This window comes from Amphimedon queenslandica, unplaced genomic scaffold, assembly GCF_000090795.2.
Source record: "Amphimedon queenslandica unplaced genomic scaffold, v1.1 AMPQUscaffold_13466, whole genome shotgun sequence".
Lineage (NCBI taxonomy): Eukaryota > Metazoa > Porifera > Demospongiae > Haplosclerida > Niphatidae > Amphimedon > Amphimedon queenslandica.
In genome coordinates this window covers 263,185-276,080 of record NW_003546298.1, presented here as the reverse complement: position 1 = coordinate 276,080, position 12,896 = coordinate 263,185, and the positions used below count along the sequence as shown (strand labels likewise).

Below are 12,896 nucleotides of genomic sequence, written 5' to 3'. Positions count from 1 at the left end.
GTACAGCCACTTAAACTTTAGGTATAAGACATCTTGTTTTTCTGCCCTTTTTTGAAGTTCAATAACTTTGAATGTAACATGATAGCATGCATCTATTTTTTTATCTTTCATGCACATCAGAAATTGTCTTATAATTTAGAAAATATTCAAATTCCTTGATAAAGCTGCTATGTCATATAATGTTTTCTTGTGGACAAAAATTGTCTCAGTCTATTGAATCTCAGGTACATTGTATTGGTAAATTATTTTATATATTATTGATATTACATTTAGTTTGCTTCATTGGCTAACTTAGAGACTCTTTCCTCTATTTTGAGACTTGTGGCTGGTTGCTCAGTGAAACATTATGAGGCGTTAAAATTTTGGCTTGAGAGGAATGAGTTTGCTGGTATGTTAGAATTATTGGACGCTGTTTCTGTAAAATTTATAAATTCTGATACTGAATATAAGGTATGTAGCTATATAATTTTTTGCTAAATTTATATGAACATTATTATTTTCATTCTTGTATTTCTAAAGTTACCATACGGGTATAAATTCTGTGGGGTATTTACTTTTTTGGATTTTGTGGTTGACTTCTTAATCACTAAAATTAATACCGTGGAAATGCTCACTGCGAATGTGCAGCATGTGAAAATCAATGACTTTCATGTAGTTCAAGTGCCCAGGCAAAGACGCAAAATTTAGGAATTAAGAGCTTTTTACTAAAACATGAAAATTTATACCCTCCAAATTTACTACCCCTATGGTATATTGAGTAAGTCTTTTTTAGGTTTTGAAGTTAGTTTACACCTGCTTGATTTCTATTGGCTGTTTAATGTCACAAAGTAAATGTTAATTAACTTTAATTTTGTGGCTATCAAGAGTACATAATACTTAAAGAGAGTATCCAGCAGCCCTATAGCAGGCTGATGCATGAGCATGTATTTACTCAAAGTCATAATCCGCATACTCCAGTATACTTACCATATCATGTGATCAAGCATGTGGCAACATTTTCTAGCCCTAAGCTTTAAAAAACTTGGAAATATCTTTCAATACATAAAGAAGACTGGAAAGATGAACGACAAAGGCAGCCCTGCTGGTATCCATGAGTTTGTGCCCAAAGCACTTGCCAATTTTTGACAATAGCAACTCAACTGTCTACAAGATAATAATATTCATTGACAAGTATACTGGAGTATGCGGATTGTGACTTTGAACAAATATGCCCTCATGCATCAGCCTGCTATAGGGCTGTTGGATACTCTCTTTAAGTATTCTGTACTCTTGTGGCTATTAGTAATAAAGTTATAGTCCTTACTATACACATGTTTGGGGAAGGGTACAAATGTTATTACTTATCAATAATGTATGTGAGTGTGTGATTTACTATGTACCGTAAATGTTCAAATAAAGGCCAGGCTTGAATAAACGCCTGGTACTAAGAATCTCCAAGTATAGATACGCATACCGTGTTTTACCGATTAAACGCCCGCACAGTTTACTACAACTGTAGCCTTTTTGTACGCACTGAAGGACAATTTATGCTCTTTTGGAAAAGTAACAATTAAGATGCCTTAACTGCCAGTTCACCCCTTCTCTATTTGTGAAATGAGTGCTGCCAAAGGCATATGAAATGGCAGGTTACAGGACTATAAGTTATGAGCTTTTTAACATCATGAAAAGGCATGTATGATGTATCCCGGTACTTTATAACGACTTCTCTAAGATAAAAACAACATATATACATGACTGTGTTAGTCTCAGTAAGTAGTCTTTTTATATGAGCCCCAACTATGCTTTTGACCTATTTTGTGAATGTTTTTCTCCTAATACTCTGGTTTCTTATGATTGTTATTGCCTTAATATTACAGTGTACATGTATGTTGATAATACTCTCTTAAATTTTGTGTTTGTACGTACATTTAGGTGACTTGTTTTTGGCTCAGAAAAATCAGTGTCTTTATATTCTCTCAAACTATTCCTCAAAAGTATTTTTAATATACTTTTTTAGCACCACTTATTATATAATTTTATGCCTCCTTTGAACTATGCACTTTAGGAAAGCATTATTCATCATAAACCATCTTATAATGGAGCTGATTTTCAGTGGATTACTGAAATTGAAGAAAGTAATTTGCTCTGTATCTTTCAAATGGTGTTATTATTATTTGTTTATAGTCAATTTGGATTTGGCTATTCATGCTTTATGTGCTCTACATTATGTTTGCAATGGTGACATTCTTTTGGAAGTTGTTAGGAAAGGAATGGTATATGTGGGTCTATGTCTGTTTGTCTGTCTGTGTCTGTCTGTCTGTCTGTCTGTGTGTTGGGACAAGCCTTATAGTGAGCTGCATGTCACCTAGAGGAGTACAATTCTTTTTAGATGCACTTTCTAAATTCAAAGTAGCTTTGAAGTTGCGTACAAGTATGTACTGTACACCAGTAAGTTTTGGAGAGAATTAAATTAGGCATTTTGATAGCCATTCGCAAAAATAAATTCCACCATTTTGAGCCATTATACACATGCGCAATGGCACTTGGCCACTAATTTACCAAAGTAAAATTTGCCAATTACCAAAATTTTGGAATTCACCAAATTTAACTGCATCTGAAATTTTTCACTATACAGTAGTTACCACATTTTTTAAATTGCTTAAGATGTACAGAATATGTTTTACATATACAATCTAGGTTAGATGTTTGCTTATGGCTAAAATATGCTTTGTCCTTAAATGTTCCACTGTATAGGGATTTGTTTTCAAAGTGAAGTGTATTTGTAGATTTTACATTATAGTCTATTGTGAAATTCTGTATCCTTGTTGCCTTGTGGTGCACTGCTTGAGATGTACAATGTACATATGCACTTACATGTATTTTGTTATAATGTGGACATACATGTAAGTGCAGCAGCATTTTTGCAGTTTCCAAGATATTTCTAATCACGATAAAAATTAGTATATGGTATGTGTTATTCTATTCCTTTCAGTAAGAGGTAACAAGACTTTTTAACGACCTGGGGGCATAGCCCCCAGGTCGTTCCTATAATTGATTTCACTGTTGCGCTATCTATATATATATATATATTTACTTGTATGTCCACACTTACATTTCTTCTATACACGTTGTATTGGAGAAATAACAAGCCTTAGCAACCACCCGCCCATGCTCCTTTACGTGATTGGGTGTGGCCACGGCAAACAAAATGGCGGCTTACACATGGGACAAAGTTAAGAACTTTCTAACAGCAAGAGAACATAGAGATACTGTCTAAAGACTTCTCTAGAAGCATTAGAAGGTACAGAGAACCTCTATAAGTCTTAATAATGACCAAGTTGTACTTGCAAGGTGGTGAAATCAATTATAGGAATATTTTTTACCCTGTTACGCTTGTTTCAGTGATATTTAATAGGGCTGAAATGAATAGTACTTTTTACTATTCAAATAATTGGCATGCTAAACAAACAAATTTTTGAATGATTCAACTGTTTTTTTTGAATGATTATGAACTACCTTTTTGCTGTTAATCTTTTCAAGATGATGCCAAACTAGACTTTTTAGAGATTCTGACCCTCTTTCTCTGGCCACAGCATCAGTACTTAGTGAGCTGGTAAGTAAAAAGACCAAGAAACAGACTGAGAAAGCAGCCTGTGCAGGTGACACGTCCCAGGCATAGCCATTAAGGATTGCAATAACTATTAATAATTTTATGATGTGAATAGTTTGAATAGCAAAAAACTATTTGAATATTGCTATAACAAGTGAATATTTAAATACCTCACTATTCGTTTTAGTCCTACTATTTAATAAGATATTTTTGAATTTTTAGTTTTTTATTAGGTTACTGGAGTTCTAGCTTTGAAAGTTGAACTTATTCGAATATTGCCCTTAGTTATGTATGAGTTGGACTCCAATGAGGCTATTTTGTTTTTAAATGAATTAGTGAAGTGAGTACTATAATGCACTGCATGTATGTAGCTAAAGATTCTTTACCCTGTAATGTACAAACTCTTTTACTTAAAAAAAATTTTTTGTAGTGATGCTGCAAGCTATAGCTGGACAGAGTCAATGCTCTTGCAGTTATCAAAACATGCTCTACTGTTATGTTACATTGTAACTGGAGTTAAAATAACACGGTTAGCCTTTCATTTGTAAAGTAAATATTGATTTTCATAACAGTTCGTTGGAGTGGAGGCTGTCACAAGAAACATTTTTTATTGATAACAGTGACTATCAGCATATTGTTGAAGCTAATGCTCCAATCAGTAAGCTTTTATTTACCATGTATGTTGATGTGCATGTACATTGTGTATGTAAAGATAATGAGCTATTGTAAGTATATTCATTTTAAAGTTTGTCCTTTTGTATTTGAGAGCTGGATGTCAAAGTGTCACATTATAATGAAAATGTAATAAAATTGTATTTTTGGAGCATATCTACATGTATCTATGTTATTAACAGATATGTTATGTACTATGTCAGTGTGTCATGCATACATCTGGATACATGTATTTTGTGACTGGACCTTGTAAAACTTTCAAAATAATAAATATATTCATAATGTACTGAAATTTTTCCTCAAGTCTAGGCATTATCTAAATCTAACTATTCCATTCTTTTTAGATAATGAACTCTTGTCGTCAACTTACTGCAAAATTTTGAACTTTATAATATTAAATGAGGAAAAGTCAAAGCACATTTTGATATGTAAGTGTATTTATAATGTCTTTTTTGGTGGGACTTCGTGTCTGTTAATAATTTTTGACAGACACTTTTAACTTTTCTTTTTCAATTAAATCATAAATTCAATTTTTTATTCTTATTATTATTTTTATATTTTCTATTAGCAACACTTGAAAGCTCCATTAAGATTTGTTCATTTATTAGTAAGTGTTATAAACAAAATGTACTTTACATTTGTGTACAGTAGTTTTAATATTATTGTGTATTTAATAGATCAGGATGCTTTATTTCCTTTGCTTTCCTTAATGGATCATGAAGATATTGAAGTTGTATCCTCATTTGGGTCAGTTATCTATTTTTGTGGATTCACTTCTATGTATTTGGGCTAGCCTTATACATGTATTTTTAATTTTGGTAGTTATGAAATTTAGGTTGTTTCGTTCAAATGATTTTGACATTGTTTGTGCTAATTTTAATAATCCTATTAATTTAATTATAACCAGGGACCGGAGAGATGAACGTCCTTTTAAGTTACATTAGGCAGCATATTATAACTTATGAAATGCTATGCATTGTGCTTGAAAAGTATGATTACCATTTTTGTCATTAATTTTAACAGACACAGTCTTGTACTGTGTTTAATTACTATTTATATAGTTGTAACATTTTCAAATAATTTTAATTTTATATTTGCTCTGGTTTACAAAATTTTTAAAGCTCTGACTCAACAATTTTCAAATTATAGTGTTTTCATTAATAGGAAGCATTCTGCAATTTTGTTTAATTTATGGGGCTCCTACGAAGGTGATATATCTAACCATCCGTTTTTGCGTAAATTAACACTATTAGCTTTATCCTGTCACACAAAGTTTGTAAGTGTTGTCATTGAATGATGCATTTTGTGATTTTTTCAGACGAAGTAAAGTATCTATTGATATTTTGGGCTGCTTAGGAAGGTAGCTATTCTTCCTATTGTAGTACTTGCTATCCATTTTACAGATTCAAGAACAATAACGTTTTTAGACATTGTGTCATTCTACTTCTAGAAATGTTACTTCGTGGTAGTATTGTGATTAAAGCTGCAGCTTTTAATGAGGTTTTGTGCTTATTGATTTTATTTATACCGATAATTTTTTAGATAAAAGAGCTCTGTAGATTTCATAGGCTTGCTTCTGGGAAGCTACCATTGCCTTTGAAACATCAAATTTGTGAAGTACATATACATTTGTCTTTGCTTAATGTATTGCTGTTATTTTTACCAATTAATAGCTTTTAGTGGAAATTCTAAATGAAAAACCATTTATGATTCTTTGTTCAAATTTGAAAAAAAACTTTTGTGCTGAGGTACATATTATACATGTAAATTTAACTAATTTTTTTATTTTTGTTTAACAGATTTCAAATGTATTTGGTTATAAAACAGTTGAAGAATTTCTTCAGTCAATACATGATCCATTTATATCACTACTTGTTGCTGAAGGATCTAATCATGTATTGCAATGTCTAACTTTTATTGCAGAAAAATTTAACAAAGTAAATTGTAATTAAAGTTTACTACATATTATATTTTAACAGCATATTTTACCATTGCTGCTCATATAGTGTATTCAGTGTTTTTAGAATTTTGGATGAGCAAAAGTGAACCTCACTAAGGCAAGAAAGCATCTGTTTTTACCGGTCATCTAACTGTTATTAAAGTTAAATCATGTAACTACTGCTCACGTGCGCACTAGCCAATAATAAGGTTATTCTTTTCATTGATTTGGGTGTGGTTGCAATGATATAAAATGGCAAATATGAAGGCTACTGATGAAACCAACAATGTCTTGAGCTTACTTACAACAACAAGATAAGACTCAATTGTTACCCAGACAATTCTCAAAGCAGCAAGAAAGTTTAGAAAGCAGCTATAAAATCTTTTTGAATCTCAGAATAAAAGCTTAAATCCATTAGGCTCATCATGTCAGTCAAAAAGAAGATTTTCTAAGCTACCAGTGAGACAGTAACTGCTCTAGCTATCTTTCTTGCTATAAGCAATTAATAACTGCAGTGATTCTTAACTCATAGTTAGAACAAACTATAAAATTTCCGTAAATAGAAGTTTTCCAACAGTGTATTGACGTCAACATTTAGTCTTAAGCTATATGACTACATCAATGTTTAAACATTGTAATACTAATCAAAATTAATCGTTTTGCTCACTCTTAATGTTTTACATTGGCCTAGTTAGTTTTCTTTTGTGCACCATAATTTTACTGACATTACATATGCACATAAAAGTTGGTTAAAATATTCTGCTTGACTAAAGCTGTTTTACAGTCTTGATCTTCTTGAGAGTTACATTGTAGACCATAGAATTGACTTTGTGCATTAGAAATTTTGTAATAATAATATCATTCATTTAGATTTGTAAAAAAATTTTGATTTGCTGCTAAATGTACCTTATCTCATGTTTGTAGTGCATGATATAGTTCACCAAAGAAATCATAAAGGCCTTCCCCATACAAGGCAACCTGTTGCTAGCAACCAAGCAACATGAACAGCTCAACACATAGCAACTTGTTTCTAACAACTGAGCAGCATGTGACCAAAAATAGAGCATATTTCTATTTTTAGCAACATGTTGTACTGTTTTATTTTGTAATGTACAGTTATGCAGTATGCATCATTTAGTCTTGTTTGATATGACAACTTAGCTTTTCAAACTAAAGCCTGTCTTGCAGAAAGAGAGTTTACTAGATTTATAATGAAATGCATACATGTACTTTATTTTGACCTCCATCTCTTCCTTAGTACTTTCAAAATTTGCCCAATAATAATAATTAATTCTTTTTGTTTCGTGTCAACAATCGATTTTGTGTTATCATTTCTGACCAGTTTTTTTGTATTATTGACTTTGAAATTATTTTGTATTTTTAGACTATTGGAGAACTATTGGTTGCCAATTTTCACTACATATTTAGTAACTTAATTTGCAAATGTAGCGAAAGCAGACGATCACTATCATTACAGTTTCTTAAGGTAATAGATGTAAGCAATATCTCCAATTTTTACTGGTGAGACTTGTACTATAACTAGGGCTGGACAAAAGTTTCAAAGCTTTGTTCAAAGTGCTGCCTTTTGAAGAAGAAATTAAGCACACAAAGCTTTATTAGTATATTTATTAACAGTTATTATGGTCTAAAGCTTACTGGGGATGTATGAAAATTTTTTGATTTACATGTACAATGAATGTTCAAAGAATTTGATTTTTTTCCTTTGTCCCAAAATATCTGTTTTGTGTTTACACAACAGTGATACCTTCATTTGCTTTCCCTATTTCAAGCCTTAGCTTATATTATTTTTTTGTTTCTTCAATATTTTATGCTCCTAAGTTGTGAAAGTGTCATTTGCTCTTTATTTGTGTATGCTTTTACTACATTTTTAGACTATAATGCCTGACTTGGATATGGTTTTTGTTGTCCGTCGAAGCAAAATTTTAAACCAGTTATTGCTTCAGTTGTATTCTGCACCTAGTCAAGTGACTGTTGGAATAACTTTTTTAGCATCTGTCCAGAAATCACCATCAAGCATGTCACTTTCATCTGATGTTGAAATAGTTAGTACAATTTTATTCTTCAGTTATTGTTTTTCTTGTCTAGGCTGATCATTTAGAACCAAATTTTCTAAGTATTTTAAAGTTTTTTGATGCTAAGTTAGAGATAGCTTGTGAACATGAAGATCATGATTTAGGACTTATGGTAAAGACTGTTCTTTTATGAAATAAAGAAATAGAGCATTTTCTTTTATTTTTATTATCATTAATAATGCTCAACACTAACTGATTTTGTAATTTGATTTAAATAATTTACAGTGTAATAATAGTAGTTTTGGTAGTTTCTCATGTTATGACTAGTGACTATTGTGTCACACTTTTTGCCTTTCAGGCTATTTCAAGTTTGACATCGTTAATTGTAATAATGGGGAGTAAGTATATAACAAAGTTCCGAGTCAATGTGATGGCTTTACTTAGGTAAACTACTGTTAATTTTTGTATTTATTTCTTATTTTATAGGTTATGTCAAAAATTTAAGAACTTAGAAGTGTGCAAAAAAGCTTGTGAAGCCTGGGATTGTTTCATTCAGAGGTTTTATTTAATATTATGATTAAATCATTATTTTATGTAGTGTTTCTATTCCACTATTGGGTCCATTATTAAGTGAGATTGTTGTGGTCCTGACTCCTTGGGTTTCGCTTTTTTCTAACATCATTACTAAAATTTTTACGTACCTGTTTATCACAAATAAGTATGTTCATACAATATAGGAATTGTTTTTACGGACATTTTATTATTGATGTTTCTATTTTTAAAATGAGTGTCATTTTATGCCATTACTTATAGGGACAGCCTTTGTTCTTACTTTGATGAAGTATATGTGATACCTGATCACCCATTTTTGAAAGATATCAATTCTGTTATTAAGGATAGTATTATCTCTCATAATATGTGAGTTGTTTCATTTTTGATTTCATGTGATGTTTTCTAGGTCATGGGAGTGTGTTCTTGAATCGCATTTAAAGCATTTATTGAAAGGCATTAATCATCAAAGATCTGATGTACGGTCACATGCTGTGCAATCTTTACTATTGCATTTGAAAAAACATCAGGTATTTATTTCTTTTTTTGTTTTATAATGTTTTGGTAGACACAAATTCAGGAGCTAGTTATTAACAGAGATATTGTGCATCCAGCTATTGCTGATATTATAACCTCTGTAAGTTAATCTTATTGCATTTAGTTCTGTTTTATATTGTTTGATTTCTAGCTTGTTTGTAATTTAAAAGATGCTGATTCTAGCTTAAGGCTCAAATGTGGTGAATGTCTTGGAATACTTGGGGCAATTGATCCTGGAAGGTACTTCAATTGTGTCTGCTATTTTGTTGCATGTTTTACTGTAATCCATTAGAATTTCATACCAGACTGTCACTACTGTCAAAGCGATTGTTTATTTTGAGGTCAGGTAGTTTATTACTCTTTTTAATGTAAAGTTTAGACTGATATGTTGTCAGAAAAATTTTCAATTGAACTGATTGAGCACTTAAAACAAGTTTTTCTTGCTTCCCGTGATGCTCAAGAGCAAAATTGTTGTGCTTTTGCTATTCAAGAGGTACTATCAGTATTGAATTGTGCTAATGCTGATGCTGGAAAATCAAGGTACATGTAGTATGTAATACTTTGAAATAGATATAATTTATGTTAGTGATGGTACTCATATTTGGAACAAGCTTCCAGAGAATACACAGGAAATTTTTTCTCCTTACCTTCACTCAAAGTATCGTATGTGTAAAGGTAGATGTTAATTGGCAATACTTTTAGATATTCACCACGTTATCCGAAGTTGGAAAATTCTGCCGATTTTTTTAAGTTATCTCATTTCAAAAGTTATAAAGACTGGATACAGAAATGGGCAGTCACTCTAATTTATAGAGTAAGATTTTTTGGTATTGATTAGTACACTGTAGAAAAACTTCTGAGACCACAGTCAGTTGTTGAAGAGCTAATTTGTGATATAAGTCTAAAAAATTATAGTTTCGCTTTTGTACCAGTTTTTTCTGCTATTTTAAAAATTTCTTGTGTAATTTCTTCTAAATTAAAGAACTTTTTTAAACTACTGTTTGCTAATGAATAAGCTCTTGCTTGAAATTCTTGATTGCATAGGTAACATGCCTAATATCAGGAACTTCTGTGGCTTTAGAATTTTCACCCTATGACTTTCTTTTTCAGAGTATTTAATAAATGCAAGGATGAAAATTGAATGGTTTTAGCCAACAAGCATAATTTTACAAATTCTACACTTAAATTTTAAGCAGTAAATAAATTAGCTGGAAGGAAATCCTGATTAGAGCACTGGTACAGGTAGTATTTCTCGTAAAGAACTGTTAAAGTTTTTGAAATACGTTGAGACGATAAGGGAAAAAATTGTCACTTAAAAGAGTGGCCTACAAGAAAGGCTAGAGTATTGTAGAACTTTTTGTGTACTTAACTGTCCGAAGATGAACAATTGATGCTTCTTTTTATGATTTGTATGTTTTATATATCTTATAGTTGCATAAATCTATTGCAAAGCAGTTGTTTCTACCTTGCACCCTTATATTTAAGGTATTATTATATTCACTGTTGCCATGACAAGTTCACATATATATCCCTTGATTAGTACAACATTCGCCCTGCTGAGTTTCTTTTGCCCCACGTTTTACTTGCTGTTCTTTCCCAGAAAGATTTTGGAATTATTACAAAGGTACCTTCTAATTTTTTAGAGATATGTTTTACTGTATAGTACCTGACAGAAATAAGTATATTTTTGCGCATAGAATAATTTAATAGAATGCAATAATTTGCGAGCTTGCATCAATAGGCATACTGTTCTGTAATAGAATTAAAGAATTTTTTCTATTCATTAGCTAAACTTTATTCATTGTATTTCATTAGTATCATTTAAACTGTACATAGCAATATAATAGACTCTTGACAGCAACCTTGGCCTTCCAGATCATACTACAGTGCCTTCTCGTATTTTTGAATTCACCTACAGAGAAAATGAATCACAAGAATGGGTATCCACCTACTGCTGTGAATTATGTGTTTTGTCTTGCTCACTATCTTTGACTGTGCTTGGTCATCCAAGGATGTCATGTGATAAGATGAGATGAGAGACATTGTGCAAGATCATGAAAGACTACTCTTGTGTATGTGCACATGTTTTGCCTGTGCGCATTTCTTATGAAGTGTGCACTTCTCACTTTATATTGCCCAGATTTTGCAAGATTATTATCATGCATTATGTATAAAGAACATAAATTGTTTTTTGTCAGGTACTATATTACCTTCTTATGTTGCTGCTAAAAAGCTCAGGACTTAGTCCTGTTTGCACGCTCCTGTTTTGAGTCTTTTGTCCACACCTACTTCTCATATGAGTTGTAGGCTGCTAAGGCATATTTGATAGTGGTACTTAATTGTGATGTCATATTACAAACCATTTATTCATTACGTTAATTTTATCATTTATTGTTAGATTCAAAATGAGATATGTCATATCTTACAACACTGTGATAGTATACGGGACATTCCAAGAGATGTAGCTGGTATTTTATTTTACTCTTCGTTCACTTTTAATGTATTTTTCTTAATAGAAACTGTTTCCCTTTGTTCACAAACTGTATTTGCTTCTCTTGATTATCTTCAGACTTGGGTGCATAATAAAATGAAACTTCAGCCCACTGCTAAGTCTAAGCCAATGAAGTCTACAAATGAATCTGGTTACTTTTCAATGATTTTTGTGAATTTTATCGTACAATTATTGTGATAGGTTCTCAAAATATTTCCATTGTCGAGAATTTTCTAAAAAGCATACCAAAGGTTAGTAATAAATGTATTGCTTGTCACTTTATCTGTAATAGGATTTGTTGGCAAAAGCTGCCTTTCAGTGTCACGCTTATACTCGAGCTTTGATGTATTTTCAACAATTTCTGAAATCTTGTCCTTCTGATATAATTCAAAAAAATTTAAAATTTTTGCAAGTAAATTAGGCTTCATTTTGTGAAGTCATTTAAGTTTTCAGGAAATATTTGTTGGTTTAAACGATGTTGATGGTGTTAGTGGTGCTGCTGCTTTTCGCTCCTCACAGCCCACAATTCAAGAGCAAATATTACAGTATCAAAGCATTGGTGTGTTCCTTTAATTGTGTTTAATTGTGGATGTGACATTATAATTGTATAGGAAATTATAGAGATGCATTGCTATATTACCAGAAAGCCATTAGAGAAAATCCTGGAGTCAAGTACTATGAAGTAAAGCCATTTGATTATTTGTCATTTGTTGTGTCAAATATTTAAAAGCATGCATGACTGGATTTTTTTGATGCATACACATGTACTGGACATTGAAGTAGAAAGTAGAACTAAGTTTTATTACATAGCATCATATTTTTACCTTAAAGGGTAAGTTCAATGCATTTTTGAGGTATTTTTTATTGGCTTAATATGATTGCCTGACCATACAAATGATGTGTTCCAACTCCCATTGTCTAAACAAAATTATTCACTGAGATATGATCCTTCAAGAATGCCCATTTTTCCTTCCTGCCAGTTTACTTTCTGTTGGTAGGTGTGGCTAAACACGACGTCACAAGAGGCATAGCTGCAGCTAAATCCATTCCTTTATAGGGGAACTAATCTTTTATTCTCATGCCTAG

General features: G+C 31.6%; 1 protein-coding gene across 1 annotated transcript in view; it reads left to right on the top strand.

Annotated features, from left to right (window-relative positions):
* The window catches only part of LOC100639225 (serine/threonine-protein kinase ATR-like), a 55,088-nt gene that overhangs the window by 24,125 nt on the left and 18,067 nt on the right, over positions 1–12,896 (top strand). Inside the window, exons 14-53 of the mRNA XM_019994755.1 lie at positions 140–224; positions 274–450; positions 773–827; positions 1,912–1,973; positions 2,045–2,114; positions 2,164–2,252; positions 3,823–3,929; positions 4,020–4,118; positions 4,162–4,247; positions 4,606–4,689; positions 4,830–4,868; positions 4,939–5,008; positions 5,426–5,533; positions 5,580–5,621; positions 5,665–5,761; positions 5,804–5,878; positions 5,935–6,009; positions 6,061–6,198; positions 7,585–7,686; positions 8,093–8,263; positions 8,307–8,405; positions 8,592–8,677; positions 8,720–8,791; positions 8,832–8,951; positions 9,047–9,151; positions 9,192–9,312; positions 9,351–9,419; positions 9,471–9,559; positions 9,612–9,660; positions 9,699–9,859; positions 9,906–9,977; positions 10,022–10,133; positions 10,751–10,804; positions 10,860–10,943; positions 11,718–11,787; positions 11,836–11,961; positions 12,012–12,061; positions 12,103–12,222; positions 12,264–12,369; positions 12,422–12,492. Coding sequence (XP_019850314.1) covers positions 140–224; positions 274–450; positions 773–827; positions 1,912–1,973; positions 2,045–2,114; positions 2,164–2,252; positions 3,823–3,929; positions 4,020–4,118; positions 4,162–4,247; positions 4,606–4,689; positions 4,830–4,868; positions 4,939–5,008; positions 5,426–5,533; positions 5,580–5,621; positions 5,665–5,761; positions 5,804–5,878; positions 5,935–6,009; positions 6,061–6,198; positions 7,585–7,686; positions 8,093–8,263; positions 8,307–8,405; positions 8,592–8,677; positions 8,720–8,791; positions 8,832–8,951; positions 9,047–9,151; positions 9,192–9,312; positions 9,351–9,419; positions 9,471–9,559; positions 9,612–9,660; positions 9,699–9,859; positions 9,906–9,977; positions 10,022–10,133; positions 10,751–10,804; positions 10,860–10,943; positions 11,718–11,787; positions 11,836–11,961; positions 12,012–12,061; positions 12,103–12,222; positions 12,264–12,369; positions 12,422–12,492 — 3,667 coding nt within the window. The remainder of the gene's footprint in view (positions 1–139; positions 225–273; positions 451–772; positions 828–1,911; positions 1,974–2,044; positions 2,115–2,163; positions 2,253–3,822; positions 3,930–4,019; positions 4,119–4,161; positions 4,248–4,605; positions 4,690–4,829; positions 4,869–4,938; positions 5,009–5,425; positions 5,534–5,579; positions 5,622–5,664; positions 5,762–5,803; positions 5,879–5,934; positions 6,010–6,060; positions 6,199–7,584; positions 7,687–8,092; positions 8,264–8,306; positions 8,406–8,591; positions 8,678–8,719; positions 8,792–8,831; positions 8,952–9,046; positions 9,152–9,191; positions 9,313–9,350; positions 9,420–9,470; positions 9,560–9,611; positions 9,661–9,698; positions 9,860–9,905; positions 9,978–10,021; positions 10,134–10,750; positions 10,805–10,859; positions 10,944–11,717; positions 11,788–11,835; positions 11,962–12,011; positions 12,062–12,102; positions 12,223–12,263; positions 12,370–12,421; positions 12,493–12,896) is intronic.